Source organism: Amphiura filiformis, chromosome 16 (genome assembly GCF_039555335.1).
Source record: "Amphiura filiformis chromosome 16, Afil_fr2py, whole genome shotgun sequence".
NCBI lineage: Eukaryota > Metazoa > Echinodermata > Ophiuroidea > Amphilepidida > Amphiuridae > Amphiura > Amphiura filiformis.
In genome coordinates this window covers 20,545,015-20,566,603 of record NC_092643.1, presented here as the reverse complement: position 1 = coordinate 20,566,603, position 21,589 = coordinate 20,545,015, and the positions used below count along the sequence as shown (strand labels likewise).

Sequence of the window (21,589 nt, the reverse complement as noted above, 5' to 3'; positions counted from 1 at the left end):
TAAAATAGGATGTATTGTTGCCTAGCGACTTACGATTTCTTGTAGATCTTAAGACATTCCGATGCTACTCTGAGTTGATGGATACAGACTTCCAAGGATCTGATGAGATTTCTATTGGCATCAACTTTGCCATTTATCTTCTCATTGAATGTTTCCTTGATGTTGTTGGCAAGTCTATAATGGTATCAAGGGGAAGATTATGAAATAAGTTATAACACCATTGAAGGTATTAGAATTGCTCTTGGTCTGGGTTGTTCCATCTATTGCATTTACCCATTCCTCATGTCTATCAATGGGGACACCCTCGCAAAATCTCTATTGGTTTGTACAAGGCCTTTAAGTTCCAGTCAAATTTCTCAGCACACAAAAATATACCAATTTTGCCTTTTCTTTTGAAATTATTGGAAGTTGATTTCTCTGATAAGAGTTCAAACTTTTGGATTTGTTTCTCTAATAGGTATTTATTTTATGGCATGTTTTGTGATTTCTCCCCATTGAGTGCAACAGTAAACATCCGCTTTATGTCAGACAGTGTGAAATGGAAAAGCCAAACCCCAGCAAAAACAACCAATGAGAAGAAGCGGTCTATCGCAAGTGACGTCATGCTGACCGACAGAATAGTCCTCATTAAAATTAGACTTCTTGTTACAAAGTTTTAGTTATTCTCTAACTTTAAAAACAATCTTTATTAAAACATGAGAATGTATCACCTGTTTTATTAAAGGTGTTTTTATTAAAGGTGTGTGACCAGATCGGTAGCCTCATCCCGCCCCCATTTTCCCTCATCAAAACTGAGATTTTGATATCAGAAGAAAGATAAAATTTTTCTCATTATCAAATAAAGTTTAACTCGTGAAATATGTTTCGTATTGATGGTGTAAGTAAAAACATGGTAAAAAGTGACAACCACCACCAGAAGTATGTTCATTGGTATACACACTTTTTCTTCTCATATCAAAATCACTGCAGCAATATGTTAGGTCTCAACGTAAGAATCAATGCAAAATCAATATTAACCAATTTAGGCAAAAAAAAGAAAGTCTGTTTTAGACACCCGCGCACATTGCTATGTGAATTCTAATTTAGCACTTTTTTAAAAATATTTTCAGTATCGTATTGTGATCCAAAGAAAGTGTCATTTTTTTTGCAGTTTGGTTGATATTTTTTGTACACATTTTGCCATGATTGTAAGAGTTGGAATTCTAAAAAAAGGAGCAGTTTTACTCCGAAACTGGGCTTTACCTAAGATTTTGAATACTACGAAATACATAAACATTGTGCCTTGACTGTAAAAATTAAACAAACAAAAAACATCGTAAAATCTTCAGATAGCCATTTTAACCTGTAAAACACTGGGCTATTCCATTTGAAATCAATATTCCCTGTTTGGAAGACATGACCTTAAGTTAATCTCCCTCATAGAAGGTGCAGACTTCAAATAGATTCACTCATTCAGGTAACTCAATTGCCATATAAACTTCCTGTGTGAAACATTAAGGTCATGTCTTCCATAGGGGGTGTAAGGATTTCACCTGGAATAGCCAATTCTCATAATTATCTGATTTGGCAAAACGAGTGAAATATTGATGACAATACACTACTTACTGTCCGGCTGTAGTAAGACAAGTAACCTGTGCTATATGTTCCTGATCATCTAACCACGTCTTGTAATTCCTCATGATAGTTTCTAGGATCTGTCGTTTTCTTGCCTCCCGATTACTTTCAAGATACTTGGCAATTCCTATGGCTCCACCACCGATGAGCAGGATTCCTGTTCCTACTCCTGTACTTCCAGCCTGCAGGAAAAATAATTGATAAAACACATAACTTTGACATTTCTAATGGTCCGACAGGTTGCAGATAGAGTTTATGAGTCTGAGGTCAATCTCAGGTCAAAAAGGTCATGTCCTTATGTAGACCACAGACTCAATATTGCTGATGAGTACTATCTGAATATTCTGAGGTAAAACAATTTTTGTGTTTGGATCAAATGTTTAATCTTGAATCACCAATTTACCAACATTTCATTATGGCATTATATAGGAAGAAGAAGAAGGTGTCAGAGCCAAATTGCTTTGATGCTTGTAATGAATGAACTATCAACTAATTAATCAGAATTACTGGTCCATATCATTACATGCACAGATGCATATGTAATCAAAATTAACAACAGTCAATTAATTCATTAAATAATTGAATACCTGAGTGGAAGAAGGGGCAAACTCCATCAAAACTGTTTTTAAGATATTAAGAAAAAAACTTTTTTTTATAGAAAGAATGTTTTCATCTTCAGGGGACCTTTAATACATGAACATACAATATTACATACGTTCAAAATTATATTTGATGTTTCCATGGCAACAGTACAGGTCTTAATACGAGCTGGAGTTGAGCACTTCTTCCACTAATATACTGCAAGTGCCAGTTCCGTAAGCAGATGTGTTATAGCTACAGAAATTTGATAATTATCCATTAATCGCACAAGTAGAAGCAAGTAATATGTTAGCAAGAAAGTTTATTGCAGTGAAAAGCAGATTTCATGGATGAACAAAATTCCTCTTTAACCCGATATTTGTGGAAAAAGGGCCAACTCCATGAGGAGTTGGGCCTTTCTTCCATGAAAACCATGATTAAGTGTACGTGGAAGACTATTTAGAGAGTGGATTTTGGTTCATCTTTCACACACAAGGAAGAACAGTCTGCTGGCAATAAAATGCTGGGTCTAACTCATTTTTGTAAAACATTGGAGTTGGACACTTCTTCCACTCAGGTATTCAATTAATAAGTACCGACCAAGCATCAATGGTTGATCGAAATATCAAACTCATTTGATTCTATTGCCTAACAGTGTGCACTTCGTAAGTCCTTACTTACCTAGGCCTATCCTAACTCTAACATTATAACCTATGGAAGAGTTATAATGTGATGGGATTATGACTTACAATGCATTGTAACTCTTAGTAAAATCCACTTGAAATCCTGATTGTACAAAAAAGTAAAGTACAATAAAAAATTCTCCTTAAAGTCCAAAATAATCCCAAACTTACAGCTACACCAGCACCTGCGCCTAGCGCCGACCCGGCGAGAGTTGTCATTTTAGCCCTGAATGAAGACATGCCTCTCCTGAACCATGCCATGTTATCTGTATAGGATGGCGGGTCTATGTGAAGGTCTTTTGCTGCTGCGTCACTGAGTGAAGTTGGAGGTTTCCGTAATCTGAACCTAGTCCCGGTTGTGTGTGGCGTTCTTGTAAAGTTGATGGCATCGCCAATGTCTGCAAGATCTGTGAAGTATAAGAAACACAATATTAGACACAGAAATAATTCAAGAATTCTTTTGTTTTGTTTGTGTGGTGTTTATGACTTGTGTCAGTGGCGTAGCGTCAAAGGGGCATGTGCCCCCCAATCGATTGCAAAATTTAGAAAATCCCATAGGAAAATTGCCAAAAAATGGCTTGTGCCCCCCCCCATTAGACCCGGTACCCACCCAATCATGGTCAGTGCCCCCCCCCATATGATGACCCATGCGACGCCACTGATTTGTGTTACACTACAGATACATTAACAATTAGATTTAGTATACAGAATAGACCTAAGAAAGTTGTATTGCGCTTTTGTCTCCTAAATCGGGAGGGTCAGTTGGTCTGTCATATTTTTGTTTCAACCGTAAATCCATAATAAATACTTATACTGAGAGATAACTACAGGTACAGGTTTTTAACTGGTTTTAATCAGTTATATACATTGACCCATAGTTAAAAAATACTATTGATCATGTTTTTTAAAGTGTCAATTTGGGTATAAAATGCATTTTAGTGTAACAATTTTAAAACAAATATGGCCAGGAAAAAAATCTCTGCATATCAGGAAATTGGGTTGGTATTAGTTTGTATTTAAATTAATTTCCTTAATTTGGGTCACTATATTGTGATACTTCACCGTCAGTCAGCATCTAAAAAAAAGATGTCTTTGCAAAAGTGCTTGACACGATGGCACTGCCAGCGTTGGAAGCTAGAGCCGAGTGATCTTGAGACAAGCGCCCTCTACTTACCTTCCATTTCTCTTCTAATGTCTGCCAAGTCATCTGTTACAGCTTCTTCTATGTTGCCATGGAGCTCATCGTCATTTGCCCGGAATCTATCAAGTATGGTCTGAGAAAAAAAGTTGATGAAATGTGTGGTCTACTGTAAAATCACTAATTGTTTTGATTTTTACTGTTTTTACATCTTTTACAGAACGCCATGTGTTTTGTGAATAAACAAATCACATACCGTATTTCCTTGAATAAATGCCCCTGGGGACGTTGCATTTTCCAAACGGGGGGCGTTTATAAGAGGTCATTTTTAGCACAATAATTCCTGTTAAAATCATTAGCTAAGCTTAAAAGTCACGCTAAAATGATGAACTATGAACTAGAAACACCGACTTTTGGTTCACTTCTGGGTTTCCTATGCAGATTTTCGCCAAATTGCTGCTATTATCGACCATGTGAGCAACTTGGTAAGCTTACTACACAAGATAGCATGGAAATATCTGCATTTTTTAAACATCTTGGTTGAAAAAAGTGGTGGGGGCATATATTTGAGGGGGGGCAACTATTTGAGGAAATATGGTAGTAGGGATGTTATTAGTAGTGTTGTTGTCCTTTAATCTTTCTTTGGCGATATGTCACCCAACTAAAGACTTTTGACAAGTTGACATTAAATCTTTGTTGACAAACAAGAGAAAAATATTGTGTCGATAAAGCTTCCAAATTCAGCAGTCAATGCTACACTCAGGTTATTCACACATCCGTGACAGCGAAGGTGACAAATTTTACAACCCTAAAATAGCATCTATCACCTGCCTTCATTTATTTGCTTTTCCCGCCTTATTTTGAGGATTTACTATGCCAAATTACAATAAACAATTTCATATCACGATTGAAAAAGTTCGGAAAATGCACTATTTATTCAGTAAGATAGGGGTCAAATTGTCAAACTGGCGGACAAGAAATGTCATGAATTACTGTATTTTGCCCGAAAATACAGCTTATTAAGCCAATGTGAAGTGAACACGGGGTCATCGGTTTGAATATTTTCCTAGCATGAGCTAACATCTCAGCTACTTGGTTTTTCACAATAAGATACTAATGGAAAGAAATGATAAAATGTTCATCATTTATCGTCAGTTAAATTTTGTTTACAGAACTTTTGTTTTTATGTATCACCTCTTCCACAAGTCAGTCTCTTACACAAGACATAGCACCACATGCTTGATTGCACATTGAGTATCCTTGGCAAAAGTACCTCTCTCATCCATAATTGACCGTCGGAAGTTCATCGTAGTTTATGATGCCTGTTACACATTGGAACTTCGCACTGTACATGATGCTGAAGAGGTACTTTTATGCAAGCGCGATAGGGGAAATTATTTCATGCTTCGGGTTTTATTGGAATGACTTAGTTTGAAAAGGTCTATTGCCAAAGTAAAGATCTTTTACTTGCAACAACCTGTGTAAACGGTATCTGACATGGATGTTGTGCAAGATAATTATTTTATTAGTGCTATTTTGTTGACAGTGATGACTCTCTATAATCGACAGTCGCAAAAAAAATCACATGCCTTAAAGCTTCTTATTATAATAAATAATAATAAATCAGCATTATTTATAATGCGCCATTTATCTAGAAAATTAAATCTAATCCAAAGCGCAAAAACACAGATACAAATTACAAGCAAGAATACATAATCATACATGAAACAATATTAGCAACAATTTTGATGACAACATACAAAACAACTCCAATTACTTGGGGAGTACAGCTTTTAAGGTCTACAGGTAACTGAGCTCAGCCATGCTTTGCTGTTTTCGATAATGGTTCATGTACGCCAGAGCGTTCGATAGGAACAAGCAAACAGTATACGAGTTTGCTGATATCTATCGGAGCAGTCAGCAAAGTAACAGGATTATAAATGCTGTCGATGGTAAAACCATAATCATGTCTGGGGCGTGTCTGCGGTCAATGGAAAGTCTGGAACTTACTGTTTACATAAAGTGGTGTAAATAGGTTTCAAGGGGTTGTTAATTCAAGCTTTGGTAGTAAAATAGATTCGATCGATATTTGGTCAATGCGTGGTATCGGAGTGGTGTGTACAATTGAGCAGAGCCTGACATTTGCTACAGGCTTTAATGGGTTTGGGCTTTGATAAAAGCCAGATACCTCTTCGATACAATGCGTTATCGAAGACAGCAAAGCATGGCTGAGCTCAGTAGACCTTAAAAGCTGTAATCCTTTACCTCTTTATACATGTCTATACCATCTTCTTCAAAAGGAATCTCGGCCAGTGTCTGGTCTAATATCCCACGTAATTCATCTTTTTTCTGACGTACCTGAAATTGCAAATACAGAGAGGGCATAATGTACTTTCACTATAATATACGAGAATAATACGAGATCAAAGGATATTTTTTGCTAGCAATGCATTATATTAGTTGAAAGTTAAAAGTATAGAGTTAACGGGGGGTCTCAGCGCAAATGGCCATACCGGGGTCATGCCGCAAACATAGGTAGAATTTAGTCTTTTGATATATTAATGACCCCTTTTTCTAATCCAATCAAATTTTGGTATATGGATGGGCAGGCCCTGGTCCCAAAGATGGCTCCTGATAGTTTGTAGTGTAAAATATTGGACACACCAGGAGCCAAAAATGGGCAACCATGGAGTAAAAAAAAGCCTGGGTGCTTAATATAAGCCATGTGGATGGGTCCTTTTTTCAAATTTCCCCCAAAATAGCCCAATTTTGACTCGCAAACCATAGCCTGCCTTATAATATGCTTGCACCTTTGTGCGCATCTGTGTAGGATCACATGCTGAATGTTCTACAATATGTTAGTATAGTCACGCTGACCATGCTTACTTGCAAGGTCATGAGCAGCATTGTTCAAACAGCCCTTACCAACAACACCCTGCTAGTCGACAGCTAGGGCGCTAGTTGTTAGAAATCATCGTTGGTAACTTGCAAGCAGCTCAACAATGAGCTTGCTCACACAGACCAACAAGTTACCAATGGTCATGTTAACTCATCTATAATCAGGCATGAGACTGCATTTTCCTTTAAAAAAAATAAAAAAACTGAAAATGGAAGTGAAATTGGGCAAAAAGTACCAAAAACAGACTGAAATTGAATCAAGTTGCAGAAATTTTGACTAAAAAAAATGAATTCAGTTTTAACACTGAAAATTCTCATGACTGTATAATGTGTTACTTACTCTTCTTTCCAGTTTCGTCTTTGCCTCTTCCGTCATGTCTTCACACGCCATTCCAAAATTGACCTGTTTTGATTTTAACTGCTCATTCTCTTCAATTAAGGCACCGTTTCTTTCCACTAGTTCATTCCTGTGGTATGTGAAAAGATCAAGATAACTCTTGTATCAATGACACTAAAATATAATTTGGGTTGAACATCAAAATATTTATGAGGTTTCAAATTTGTTTATAGAGGTATAGTCACTCTCACATATGGAACTTGATGGTAAACTAATTGAAGAAATGTTCTATATGTTTGTACTCAATCGATGTCTATAAATGTCTTAGCAACCGAAACAAAAGTTTAATCCATAACCTACTAATTATCTGTTGACAAAACTGAAGGATAAAAATCATTTGCTTAATATGATTCAATATGAATCAATCTGATTCAATAGACTAAAGGTATAACTTTGAAATATCACATGCACAAAGACATAGAGCCCCGCACAGAGCACTCCAGCATCAAAGGTGGGGTGATAGATCTATGAGCACAGCACACACCGACATCGCCTGGTTAATAATTACTTTGTACAGCAGAGACACTACAATGAATACCCGGGATCGATACATGTGAATGTGCTATGCACGATTTGATATTCAGACAATAAATCTTTGGATACCGGGGTAGAAAATGATGAATATCTCCCGTAATTTTTTTATTCTAAAGAAGCCATATTTTTTTTCCTTGCACTTGAATATGTGTGTTGAAAGGATATGATAGGTGTTAGCTTGCGTATTGAGAAAGAACCGTGTGTATTGAGCTCAAAAACTGACAAAAATTCTGATTTTATATGTGCCGAACTATAATAGCGCAGCGTAGGCCACTCGTGGATGCAGTCTATAAGCAGATGACCTTATGGCGTATACCGTGCTCACTCACACACAGAGAGATCAGTCACAAGGCTATTGTCAATAGCCTTAGTCGGATGTCCCTCGGCTCATTATGCATCTCAAAACTATTAAACAGTTCGGAACAAAATGGCCATGCATGGCTGTGGATTCAACCTACCATGGCGATTTCTGACATGAAGATATCGGGGCGATGACACTGTGCAGCAGCTATATATAACAAGTAGATTACATTGTCACACCTTTAACAGAGCTGTCCCACTGGGGACTATTCTACTTGAAATTAACACTACCCCTGTGGAAGATTTTGGAAATATCTTCCACAGGGGGAGTATGTTTTTCATATGTAATCAGGGTTTTTCAATTTGAAAGCCACACTCCCCCTGTAATATACCTATATCTTCAACAAGTGGAGTGAGTATTTCTAATGAAAGTTACCCAATTGCCTATTCTATTCAAAATTCATACTCCCTCTGTGGAAGATTTTAGTTAAATCTTCCACAGGGGTAGTGTGTATTTTGAATGGAATAGCCCATTTTGTTTCTTACATGGCATGATCAAGGCTGTCTAGAATTCCTTGAGCTATTGCGTCTAATCTGTCACACAAAGCAATACCTTCGTTACAGTGTGGTCCAAACTTTGTCTTGATTGCACAAGCAGATATACTCTTCTGTAAAGTAAATGAATATGAAGAAGTAGTATATATTAGTAGGCCAATTCTTGGTATTCATAATATGTTGCGCCACCTATCGTCTAAGTGAAAATGCTCGAAAATCGCAATGCATCATGGGTATTTGTCGACATCCAAACCCGGAAGTGACTGTGTTGCTACGCCAATTGCATGTAAACGTTGGTAAACTGATCGGAATTGTCAAATTTTAGCGAGATATTTCTTTATTTCATTTTCAACCATGGTCAATACGTGTGAGGCGGTCGAGTGTTATTCTCATATGAATAAGCTTAAAAAGAATTGCGTTCAAGTGAAGCTAATTGAATCAACTCGAATCTATTGTAAATGCATATTATTTTTCGGTCAATGACTAGACTGATAAAGATTGCAAGTATTTTGCTTGAAATCACTGGAGGAAGCTGGTGAAACCAAGATGTACCACTGCCATCACATGTACTACAGCGATCATACAGGGACCAAGAGAAGATGTTGACGGAAGTGACTCTTTCAGGCCTATATCACTTTGTCGATAGATGGCCCAATTTATTTCGAATACCGAGAATTGTTTTGACAATATATCCACTGGGCCAAGAGACTAGGAAAAGGCTAATAAATCTTTTGTATGCTATGTCCCGTAGTCATTTTCCAGGAATGGTTCATTATTATACGAAAAACTTGAAATATTTTAGTCTTTTTTCTATATACTAAATATATATTGACCTGTCATTTTCTTCCCCTTTTTTTGTTAGTACCATTAATATTTGTAACTTTGCATGTCTTACCTGCAGCTCTTCAAGGAACTTGTTAAATTCTGCTTTCCTCCCTTGATGGTCATCCAGTAAACGAGCTGCATGTGTCTTGGCTGCAATCAACAAATACACACAGTCAGTGCAATAAATAAGGTAGCCATTTATGAATGATAATGTACAGCAAAATTGACGGTAGATTTCAAAAAATCAAAGTGACTATAATGTGCGCAAGGTTGTTTTCTTTTGTTTGAGATACCGGTGATGGTAAATGATGGAGAAATCAGCCAGTTATGAAACACAAAGTGATTGAAGGTACAGATTCAAAAGTTGTAAGTTTTGCTCCTGTCAACATTTCCTGCAGAAGATCCAATGATTTCTACACGATGAGTGTACACAACAATAAGCTTTTATGATCAAAAGGTGTATGCATGGTGTGGGAGATTAATGTCACATCTTGCATGGGGGTGTATAGATATCAACTGGAATAGCCCAACTTGGCTTCATTTCAGTTCCCAATACGCTATTCAAACAACTTACAAACAAAATCTTACTTTCCAAGATACTACATTTTTTAGTCCCCAATACCCCACTCAAGCAGTTTACAAACAAAATCTTACTTCCAATTGAATACCTGAGTGGAAGAAGGGCCCAACTCCATCAAAACTGTTTTTGAGATATGAAGAAAAAACTTAATATTTGGAAAAGTTTTATAGACAGAATGTTTTCATCTTCAGGGGACCTTTAATACAGGAACATACAATATTACATACATTCAAAATTGTATATGATGTTTCCATGGCAACGGTACAGGTCTTAATACTGAGCTGGAGTTGGGCCCTTCTTCCACTAATATACTGCAAGTGCCAGTTCCGTGAGCAGATTTGTTATAAATAGCCACAGAAATTTGATTATTATTCATAATTTGCACAAGTAGAAGCATGTAATATGTTAGCAAGAAAGTGTATTGTAGTGAAAAGCAGATTTCATGGTTGAACAAAATTCCTCTTTAACCCAATATTTGTGGAAGAAGGGCCCAACTCCATGGAGTTGGGCCTTTCTTCCATAAAAACCATGATTAAATGTACATGGAAGACTATTTAGAGAGTGGATTTTGGGTCATCTTTCATACACAAGGAAGAACAGTCTGCTGGCAATAAAATGCTGGGTCAAACTCATTTTTGTAAAAAATTGGAGTTGGGCCCTTCTTCCACTCAGGTATTCAATTGTCAAAATCCTAATTTTTTTTTAGTTCCCAATACCCTACACAAACAGCTTATACAAATAAAATTTTAATTTCCAAAATCCTAAGTTTTGAGAAGAAAAATGTATCGGTCCTTTTTGTCTGTGACTGAGCAGGTTACATTCTTACCCATATGACAATTCAGGTTTTTTTGGCCATTTAACATACACTTACCCCATATAATTTCTCTTGCTGAGACAAAAAATATTTTCTTTGTATCAAATTCATCTTCTACCTCTGCATTGAGTCCTTCTCGTAACAAATCTTTGGCAGCCTTAACATGCTGCTGACGAACCTGGAAAAAAGAAAGAACGCAACATTGTATGAAGATTATGGAATTCAAATTAGAGAATAAAATGAAGGGTATTTGTTATTATTGGTTCGACTATCTGCTATCATGCCATAAATAATTAACAGGTCCAATATTATGAGTAGCCAATGCTATAGTCCAAATGCCTTTATCCAAGCAGTAATTTAGGTATTGTTTTTCATTGTATCTCTAAATAATGATGAGAAGTATGAAAACAATACACTTTCAGAAAGGAAATGATGCATGCAATCCAACAAGCTTAACAGATTCCTACATAAATGAGGGTTTTTTGAGAAAATCTCAAAATTTGAACTTACTTTACTGCCTTGAGGAAGGGATACTACTATAGCATATTATTGAGCGATTCTTTGCACCAATTTTTAACTGCTTTGCTTGATTATGAGATTTTTGTACATAGACCTTTTATATAAAAGAACAGTATTTGTGCCTTTTTATATTCACGGTAGCTGCATTGAGTGTGAAAATTAATGAGCTGTGAAAATGTAAACTTTCACAGTTTTCTCAATTGCCCATTATGTAGTCAATGTCCAGCCAAACTTAGTGCTTTACAAGCTAAACCATGTCCAGTGACATGCTGTAAACATGGGTCACATTTTCAGCCATTTAATAAATGACACTTTCTTTGTCCAATTTTGGTATATGGATGGTCATTTTTTACAAATTGGTTTGAAAAATCAAGTCTTCATTCTTCAAGTGTTTCTCTCCTAACAAAGCTAAGTTTATCCAAGGAGTTAGGTGATGATGCTCATAAATGTACAGAAATGTGCAGAGTGCGGAACAACAAACGGTGCAAGTAAAAAGGACTAGAGAGCTGATTTGATGATTTGGTGAGTAGCAGTGGGCTGCTAGACTGCTCACTGCTGGCAGGGTTATGGCTTGGAAAACATGGAACATGGTGTGCAACTGCTTCTGCAGGTAGCTTGTGCCAAGTTCAGATTGTCCGCACAAAGAAAGTAAGTGTTGTGGGTAGACTGGAAGGTAGCTTAGGTTTTGGGGTCTTCAAGAGGTTGGGAGAAGCTTGATGTTTGGTGGAAAGCCGATATTAACTAGACCATGATGGATTTTATAAAACATTGTACATTGAGACATCACTCTTCTAGTGGCTAACTAGTTTAATTGCAGCTGATCCAGGTTTGGAAAGACTGAATTGGTATAGTGAAGAATCCACTTACAGATTCTACGCACTACCTCCCTACCCTACCCAAACTTGAACCCCCTCCCCCAGGCTCCAACCTTACCTTTTGATTCCTTTCAGGTTTCTTAGTGTAAGCTGACTCATCCCATTTGTTGTATACAAAGAAAATATTAGGCTTTGACAGTTTCTTAGCAACACTCATAAAGTATTCTCTAGATTCTGTCGTTATGGAAGCCACAGAGTCCACTACAAATATGTGAACATCCGCATCGCTACAATTGTCATTGACTATTTTATCCACCTCAGGGTTACTGCTGATGCCAGGCCTATGAGTGTCAAAGGAAAAGTATACTGAGTGATATTATATTATTCTATTACCCCCATATTGCAATAATGTACCCTCACTTCATCTGAAACGCAGTAAAGAATAACACATTCTCCGCAGATCAATAAGCGCAGTTACACATACAATTTTTCTGTGTCAGGTGCTGTTATTTATGCTGCGGATATGTGCACGTGCTCTACCTTGTTGTAAACAACAGGCAAAAAGGTGATATATGTCAGTCACCGGAATATATTGCTGAACTTGTTTCTTTTTATAATCCACCTCGGTCACTTCGTTCTAGCTCACAACGCCAACTTGTTTCTCCAAGATTTTCAACTTCTTATGCTAAGCGTGCCTTCTCAGTTGCCGCTCCCACACTAAGGAATAAGTTACCAATTCACATTCGTCAAGCACATTCTCTGAACTCATTCTTTTGCAACTCAAAAGTCACTTATTTATTTCAAATGTCATTTAATTTGTATTTATTGTGTGTAGTGTAAGTTTGTAGTTTATGATAGTATTTATTTTCTTGTTTGTAAAGGGCATAGAGATATGCTTTGTTTATGCACTTAAAAGCGCCTCCATATTATTATTATTATATGTGACATGATCTGGTCCATAGAGGCCATAGGGAGTAAATTGAAATTGAAATTGAGATAAAGGCAAAAATATATAGTACAAAAACAATAAAATACATAAGAAATGCATATCATAAACTTTAGAACCAAGTTTGCTAGACCTTTGGTGTATTCAGTATAATATAGCCTAATGTTTGAATAAGGTAATAATTATATAGTAACTCAATTTTCAAAAATAACAATGTTGGCCTCTAGATTGTGTCACACATTATCTCTTTAAGGGTATACGAGGTATTGTTGGTTGAAGCAGCCAACAAAAAATTGATTTTCATTATCTGAATCAATATATTATTGAAAAATAACACTTCGGTGTTTTGCAAAAGTTCATTCTGTAAATCATATACTTTGAAAACTTGCTTAATTTATTGTTGTTAAGGGGTACTACACCCCTCGATAAATTTATGTCTATTTTTGCATTTTTCTCAAAAACTAATAACGGCCTGGTAACAAAATTTATGTATAATATAGGGGCAAGGAATCCAGTTACTACACTGGAATTTTAGTGACCCAAGACAAGCGGTTAGTTGTTTATGATAAGAAATAAGGTACCGCTAGGATGTACCTCATTTCCTATCATATATACTGAACCGCTTGTCTTGAGTCACTGAAATTTCAGTGTAGTAATTGGATACCTTGCCCCAATAATATATATACATAACTTTTGTTACCAGTGTGTTATTATTTTTTGAGAAAAATGCAAAAATAGTCACTAAATTTACCACAGGGGTGTAGTACCCCTTAATGAGTTATGTACGTTTTACAAAAGTGTTGTTGTTTCAGCCCTCTTTACAACATAACTCAAGAACCACAGGACCTACAAAAGTATATCTGTGATATTTGAATTCTTCTTCTACATACTCGCTATGAATTCAGAAATGCAATTTTTGCTAAAGCTCATCACAATTCGTAAGATGCTGTGAACTACATTTTTTTGTTGCTGCTTCGACCAACAATACATCGTATACCCTTAAATCCCACTATTTGTGCTGTAACAGTTAGAATAGAAATAAAATGCAAAATTAATGCACACAGCAAAATGAATGTATGCTGCAGCTTTGAAACATATTTTTTGGGGGGGGGCCTAAGACAAATTAAGTGATATGTAGTAACATACTGTCCTACCTGTCAACTATCTGTATATCATTACTTAATAATTCACATTTTGATTTTGGCCAGTACACAATTGCCGTCTCCCCTGCTCCTAAGTGTGTATCTTCTAACTCACTACCAAGTTCTTCCAAATCCTGTGTAGCAAATGAAAGATTAATGTTACCAAAGTTTTTAGTGATTTTTAAATCAAGAAAAGTGGGAGGAAATATTGTTCTATTTTATCAGTTTCAAGTGAAAGAATACATCTTAGTGTTTTTAAGTATCAACGAATGTCAAATGTGGATGTGGACAAAATGTGTCTTCTCATATCCTGCTCTTAACCCTTAGGGCACCACTCTCTTTCTCACTGATTGGTTAATTACATGATATAATCATCTGAGTAACCAATCAAAATAGAGCTTTTAGATTGCTAAACCCTCTTCAGCTATACTGACCCTTTTCTTACCATATCTCTGATTGGCTCAATACATGATATAGCCCTCCAATTAAAATAATTCTTTGAAATTTGGCCTGTAATACCCATGGCATTAACAAAGCAAAGCAACCTATTATAATCAAAGACAAAATTAAAAAGACTAACTTGTGTCTGACGTCATCTATCAATCAAACACGAGCACAGTTGTTTACAACTGTTGGTGATGACCGAGTGCCTGAACGCGGCAGTAAAACAGCGTGCCCTAAGGTTAATCTCTTTCCTGCAAGTAACATGTCAACAATGCCTACAAAAGTTTATTTTTGCCATTTTTGTGATTCCTTTTCTCCGATTGGCACCAGATGAATCAACCTTCCTTTTATGCCCTTAGTACCAATCAAGAGTTGTGGGGAGTTTGATTGACAATGACGTCAGACGCAAACTAGTCTTTTTAATTCTGTCTCAGTTTATACCCTGCCATGATATAACATAACACCTACTTACTTGTACACTTCTCTGTGTTCCATCTGGTAAAGTCAAGAATGAGTCCTCCCCATCGCATCCTTCTATTTGCACCAAACATGATGAGCATACTCCCATGCTGGTAGGAAGAACATCATCGTCTAGCATGGCATTGATGAGAGTTGATTTACCACTACTTGTACTGCAAATCAATGATAAAAGGATGACAATTGAAGGAGTGGTCACTATTCGCCGATTGCACGGTCATTTCAAAACGAGTTTCTACTCACAAAGTGCGTGCTGTGTGTGCATACACCCGATAAATGCATGCTTTAATTACGGCATACACATTGCGAAAGCCTTCTAACGCACTGCTAGAAAATCATAATAATCAAAAATGCACACGCGTTTGCATGGAGAACCTCGTTTTGGTAGCAAGATGGCGGATCCGTGCAAAGGACTAATAGGGTGTGTTATTCCATAATTATGTATTTCATTACACATGACAAAGCAAGTACTTTACACACAGTAATGTCATAAAACTAATAATTTAGTAGCTGGTCATGCACCATAAGTTGGAACTATACTATGTAAATGAAGGGTTGTGGCTCATCATTCAGTATTTTTCAATTTTTAATTATCTTGCCCTGAATTTATGCACTTTTGATATCCTATATGGTTTACAAACGTATATACAGTCAATGTTACATGCATTTCGATTAAAATGTGTCACAGTTATTTTTGGATTATTTTTAACACCATGTAGCACAATGTGCCTAACCTATGATGCATGACTAGCTCTACCCACAAGATTAATTCTGCAGCAACATTGTATCATTATGACTTCTTAATGTTGACTGTGCATCAGGGGTGTCTTTTCTTCCAGAAAATCTAAATTATTCTCTTGCGCTACCATGATGTGGCCACATCTTCCCCAGCTTCTTCCAAACCAGAACCCCACAGAAATGGACCCAAAAGAGAAAAAATATTTATGTACATGTAACACACTTTTCCTCATGGTTTCTTATTCCTTCCTTCCCTGACTGAAAGTAGGTGTGAGTATTAATTTGTCAGACCCAGAAACTTTTCTTATACAACTCTTTGTGTGTGTGTTTGTGTTGTTCTATTCTGTCTTCCCTACAAGCCTCGAATTCTACCCCAGATGGTACAGTCTGCACACTGAACCATTGTATCATTTTTTCAACCCCCCCCCTTTTTTTCCTTTCTTTTTTTTACAAAACACAATATTCTTCCCCAAAGGGGTAAAATTATTCCATCCCCTTTGGGGGTGAATAACAGAAGAATAGACACCCTTGCAGTGTGCATAGCTAAAACATTTGATTCCCACTGATTTTGATATTTTGTCCAACTCACCATCCAAATACAACAGCTTTCATCTTGTCTCTTTGCAGTATGGGCATAATGGCTAGCGTTTTCTGTAGACACTCATTCAGTTGCATCTGGAAGGCTTTCAGCTCATCATCATGAACTACAAAAATCAAAATGACATGTTACAAATGATTTTAACAGTTTCGCCATTGTCACTTGTTACATGTATATTAACGCCATAATATTACCATACGATTTTGGTCAAATCTTATTTTTGTTATTCTTTGCCAAAAAATAATATTACTGTTACTATTTTTCAGTCTCAGACGAAAGTGTACGCTCCACAACAGTTTCTTGAGAGCCATATTTATACCAAACACAAGAAATCTTATTCTTTGAAATAAATATAGATATTTTTATAGCGCTTTATGCCGTAAACAGCCTCAAAGCGCTTTACATTTATTCCTCCATCATTAGAATATGTCGGAACCATGTTTGCAGCCTACAAATGGTGCAGGGTTCATCAGTACAACGACTGTGACTACCCCCAGCAGTTTCCCGTTGCTCCTGGGTGGGTGAGGCAAGCGAGGCAAAGCCCCTTGCCCAAGGGCGCAACACGGTGGTGGGAGGGGGACTTGAACCCACGTACGTCGAGCAAGCTCTAAGATTATGAGTCCAAGCCCGTAAACACTGATCCACAGTGTCCTCTAGTCTAAATACAACAATGAACTCACTTGTTTCTCTTGGAAGGCTTGTAGTGTTCTCAGATACCTCGCAGCATGGCTGAATAACTTGTTCTATTAAATCTTGAAAGTTTTTGCATATGTTGGTTCTCGCATTCACAAATCTTCCTGCTGGAGTAGCTCCTCGAATAAACCTATGAACAATATCCATGTTGTTGCTTGAACTCGGCCCAGCACTGCAAAACAAAAATACCAAGTCAACTTATTATATATGTTAATTATTACTAGGGTTGTGACACGCATCATATTCACTTCCTGTACAAACAAATGATGTCACTTCATTTATATTAGAGAGATTTTTAGCCTAAACTTTATGTATGTGTGAGCCAACAAATCAGTGGCAGCACCATGGGGGACATGGAGGGGGGAGGGGAGAAGTCTTGTCCCCCCCCCCCATGTTGCACCCCCAGAATAAAACCAAAAATTACAAAAATTTCCACTCTTTGCGATAATTTTGCTGATTTTGCCCCCTGAAAAAAATCCTGTCGCAGCCACTGCAAGTGCAACAAATGCTTGTGTACTGTTTCAATAGTGGAATTGGTTTAACTAAGTCATGTATTTTTTTTTATCATACTTACTCCTGATTCCAAAAAAATACAGCACTCATTTTTTGGATTCAAAGCAATAATGTCTTGTTTTGCCAAATGAAACATAGCTAAATCCTAATCATCTAGTTAGTTCTAACCCTCTTATTTTATCCCTTGAGAAAGAAAAGATTTGTCTTTTCGAAACTTTTTTTAACTTTGTTTATATGTCTTATGTTACTCCCCCATTGGATGTTGTGTCATATTTTCCCTGTTTTTAATTTTAGTTCTAACTGGCAATAAAAGTGACGTTTTTTTTTGCTCAAGCAACTTGACATACATGTATGTGACATGATCAAGGGGAATGAGTCGGATGTCGCTAATATTGTTTTTTAGGTATTGGCAAAAACAGTGTTCAAATTTGTTTGTTTTATATTGTTTTCAGCCAATGATAAATTGCTCATAACTCTGTAACCAGATGTCTGATTTTGATGGGGTTTGCATCAAAATGTAGCATTCATCAACTGCCAGAGAATGATGATTGTAAGAAACTTCTAATTGAAAATTGCCGACATGTAACTCATTCCCCTTGATAATTTTGAGCGAGAAAAAAATCTGGACTCGGTAGGGATTGAATCCCGGTTGCTGGTTTACCGGTCCAGAGTCTTAGCCACTGCACTATCTGAGTTCATGGTTGGTACTCGGGCAATCTCAACTAAAGTCCCCATGAAGCGGCCAATTATAATATCAAATAATGAAAAAAGAGGTGGCCAATTTATGCCTCATTCTAGCAGGGCCTAAGACAATGCAAGACACAATTAACATTATGTGATGATCAGAAATAAACGATGCATGCAAGCCAGTGAAATTGTGATTTAAATGATGTTTTGGGTGCTCAAAGAGAAAACATCAGGACCCAGCAGGGATTGAACCACGACAGCTGGTATGAAATCTTATTTCCAAAAGTCAAATTTTAGTATTTTTGCAATTTGAGGGAAAATGGGTCAAAAACATGCAATTTTACATGTTTTCTTACAATTGTATATTTTATGTTCTTTTTGATAACTGGTTAGGAAAAAAATTGAATGCACAAATTAAAATTAGTCTTTGTACAAGTCTTTGGGCTTGATTGTCACAGCATACGGAAAATGCTCTAAAAATGTATGGTTTGTGGGCCTCATTTCCAAAAATTGACCAAATAATATAATTTGACTTTCATTGCCATATATGTGACGTGTCATGTCAAAAGGAGAAACTTTTGGGCAGGATCGTAAATGGAGAAATAGGCAAAAATCTACCCAGGGGTGATTTTTTCACAATTTGGGTTTGATGCCAATTTGTGATGAATATTAGTGTTAAAAATATTGTCTGATATATTGATAGTTTCAGACTGGAATATAACTAGCATCTTGCATTTTTTGAGACATTTTTCAAGGTAATTCCTACTCTCAACATTGTCAATAATATTTTTAAAGGCCGATATATATCTTAATTTCCAATTTTTTAATAACATAACTTACGAACTTAATATCTTCGCTTAGGAATGTCCGATTTCATTGGGGAAAATGGCGTTATGCAACAAAATATCTCTATATTTAAGATATGTAAAACCCTCAAAATTGATAACCTGCCCAAAAGTGTCTCCTTTTGACATGACACGTCACATATGTCAATTTGCTTGAGCCAAAAAAAACGTCACTTTTATTGCCAGTAACTAAAGGATTAAGATTTACCATAGTTTTGTTTCATTTGGCAAAACAGGATAATTTTTTTTTTAATCCAAAATAATTAGTGCTGTATTTTTTTGGATCTAGGGAGTAGTTGCAGATCTTTTCACAGTTACAACTTACAATACAACTTTTCAGCTGCTGGTAGGAAATCTTCAGAAATTAGTTCAGAAAGATGTAAACAAAAAACCATAACCAATCACACACTGGCCTGTTCAATGATCGAGTGGTATGATAATTATGATTATTCATACCAATCATTGCGTTGGTCATACTAGACGCAGCATATTGAATGCAGTGTCCACTGCGTGGCCTAATGCACGTTCAAATTGCCAGAAATTGAAAGTATAAGATTACATTTATTTGTTACAAGAAAGAACTTGTGAGACATAGTTTACTTATTTTGTTGAGTTTCACATTTGAAAAATGTAACTTTAATTAGATCACTCTTCCATGACATCGTTATGAATTTGGCAGACAGCCAAATCAGGATTTTGGTAAATTTATGTCACGCATGCATTATTTTTGAATTAGGGAATTAGGGATCAATGCCTTTGATAATAGAGGGCAGCATATCAAATTTTTAACGGAGATAGGATGATAACAGCATGTAATCAAAAGAGGGCGGCATACAGGGTTAGCTAACGGTGCATCGCAGTGAGGTCTACGATGATAACCATTAAAAAATTGATATGCTGCCATCTATAAGCAAAGCATTGATCCCTAGTTCTATAATTCAAAAGCCAAATGCCGAATTCAAAATAACATGATCCAAGTCTAGCATCATCTGCGGATCTGGTCTGTTCACCAGATCAGCGACTGACTTCATTTATCCTACAGGTAAATTAAGTAATTCTTGGCCAAACTCAAACATTACGAACGCTAGTGGTTCCGCGATAAACATACGCGCAGATAGCGTGGTAGAGAAGAAAGCATACACACGCCTTATATTACATTGCATATTTGCATACATGCTTAGTACGCTACATGGACGCAGCACGTATGTTCCAGCTTGGCCAAGAAATACTTAATTTACCTGTGGTATAAAGTTATTCCGGAATGCTTGTTATTACCAAGGCTGACCTTAATCTTGCCCATAGTCATAACCCATTGAGAGACATGATTATTATTCTCTCAACTTCTAACAAGCAAGTGTTAAATTAACATATCATGATCATTAGTAGGGAGAATACCATTTAAAAGCGAACAAAAATAATAGCAAAATCATCTAACTTGATCATTAGCTCAGTTCTTAGGCTAGAGCATCATCAAATGATCAGTAACCCAAGGGTACTGGGTTTGATTCAAGATGGTCAGTGTAAATGTTTTTACTGACTGTCATAACTGTGTATGAAGAAAGAAATTCTGTATACATGTTGTTTCTTTGTTTCAGTTTGTACTTTGTACGATGTCAATTTGGGATGAAGAATAAAATAAAAATGATATGAATGTTCAAAATACTGACCCGGAAGAACTGTCAACCTTGTTTCGTTTAGATTGGTTTTTGTTCCTCTCTGGCTGTCCTTGATTCAACCTTCTCTTCATCTAGACTTTGAGGTCAACATTCATGCTAAAAGTGAAAAAAGAGCAAGAAGGCAAAAAGAATGTTAATACACTAAAAGAATGATAGTTCGCAACACAAACTTTAAAAATCGGGCAAAACAGACACATCATTTATCGGTATGACATTTTCGTATTGATGCTGCCCTGAAAATTCAGCAACTCAAAGCAAGTAGTTATTGATCAAATATTGGTTTTCCCTCATTTTGGACTGTAACTCCACAACTGTTGTCTGTGCTGAAATAAAATTTCCAGTACAGTAGTTGTAGTCCTTGCCCCTGTAATATACATATCAGACAGCTGATCCAGTACTGAAAGAGTTTTTCAACTAGTATTGTGCCCCAAACGAAATCATTCAAAACACAGCTGGAATTACAATGTATTTACTTCTTGTATTGTATTTATTATCAAAGGGACTATGAGTCCCTTATATTTGTTCTAAACCACATATTGATTGTTAACTTAACCATGAATTTATTTTATCTTCATGGTT

The 21,589-nt window shown here is 36.4% G+C and overlaps 1 protein-coding gene across 1 annotated transcript in view; it reads right to left on the bottom strand.

Annotated features, from left to right (window-relative positions):
* The window catches only part of LOC140135711 (mitofusin-2-like), a 29,473-nt gene extending 8,297 nt beyond the window's left edge, over nt 1-21,176 (bottom strand). The window contains exons 1-15 of the mRNA XM_072157305.1: nt 21,002-21,176; nt 17,277-17,461; nt 16,588-16,702; nt 15,256-15,415; nt 14,352-14,473; nt 12,370-12,592; nt 10,975-11,095; nt 9,594-9,673; nt 8,690-8,811; nt 7,253-7,379; nt 6,280-6,372; nt 4,051-4,150; nt 3,048-3,283; nt 1,606-1,796; nt 34-174 (exon numbers count right to left, since the gene is read on the bottom strand). Of these exons, the coding sequence (XP_072013406.1) occupies nt 34-174; nt 1,606-1,796; nt 3,048-3,283; nt 4,051-4,150; nt 6,280-6,372; nt 7,253-7,379; nt 8,690-8,811; nt 9,594-9,673; nt 10,975-11,095; nt 12,370-12,592; nt 14,352-14,473; nt 15,256-15,415; nt 16,588-16,702; nt 17,277-17,461; nt 21,002-21,081 (2,096 nt within the window). The 5' untranslated portion in view covers nt 21,082-21,176. The remainder of the gene's footprint in view (nt 1-33; nt 175-1,605; nt 1,797-3,047; nt 3,284-4,050; nt 4,151-6,279; nt 6,373-7,252; nt 7,380-8,689; nt 8,812-9,593; nt 9,674-10,974; nt 11,096-12,369; nt 12,593-14,351; nt 14,474-15,255; nt 15,416-16,587; nt 16,703-17,276; nt 17,462-21,001) is intronic.
* Nucleotides 21,177-21,589: the final 413 nt, after the last annotated feature.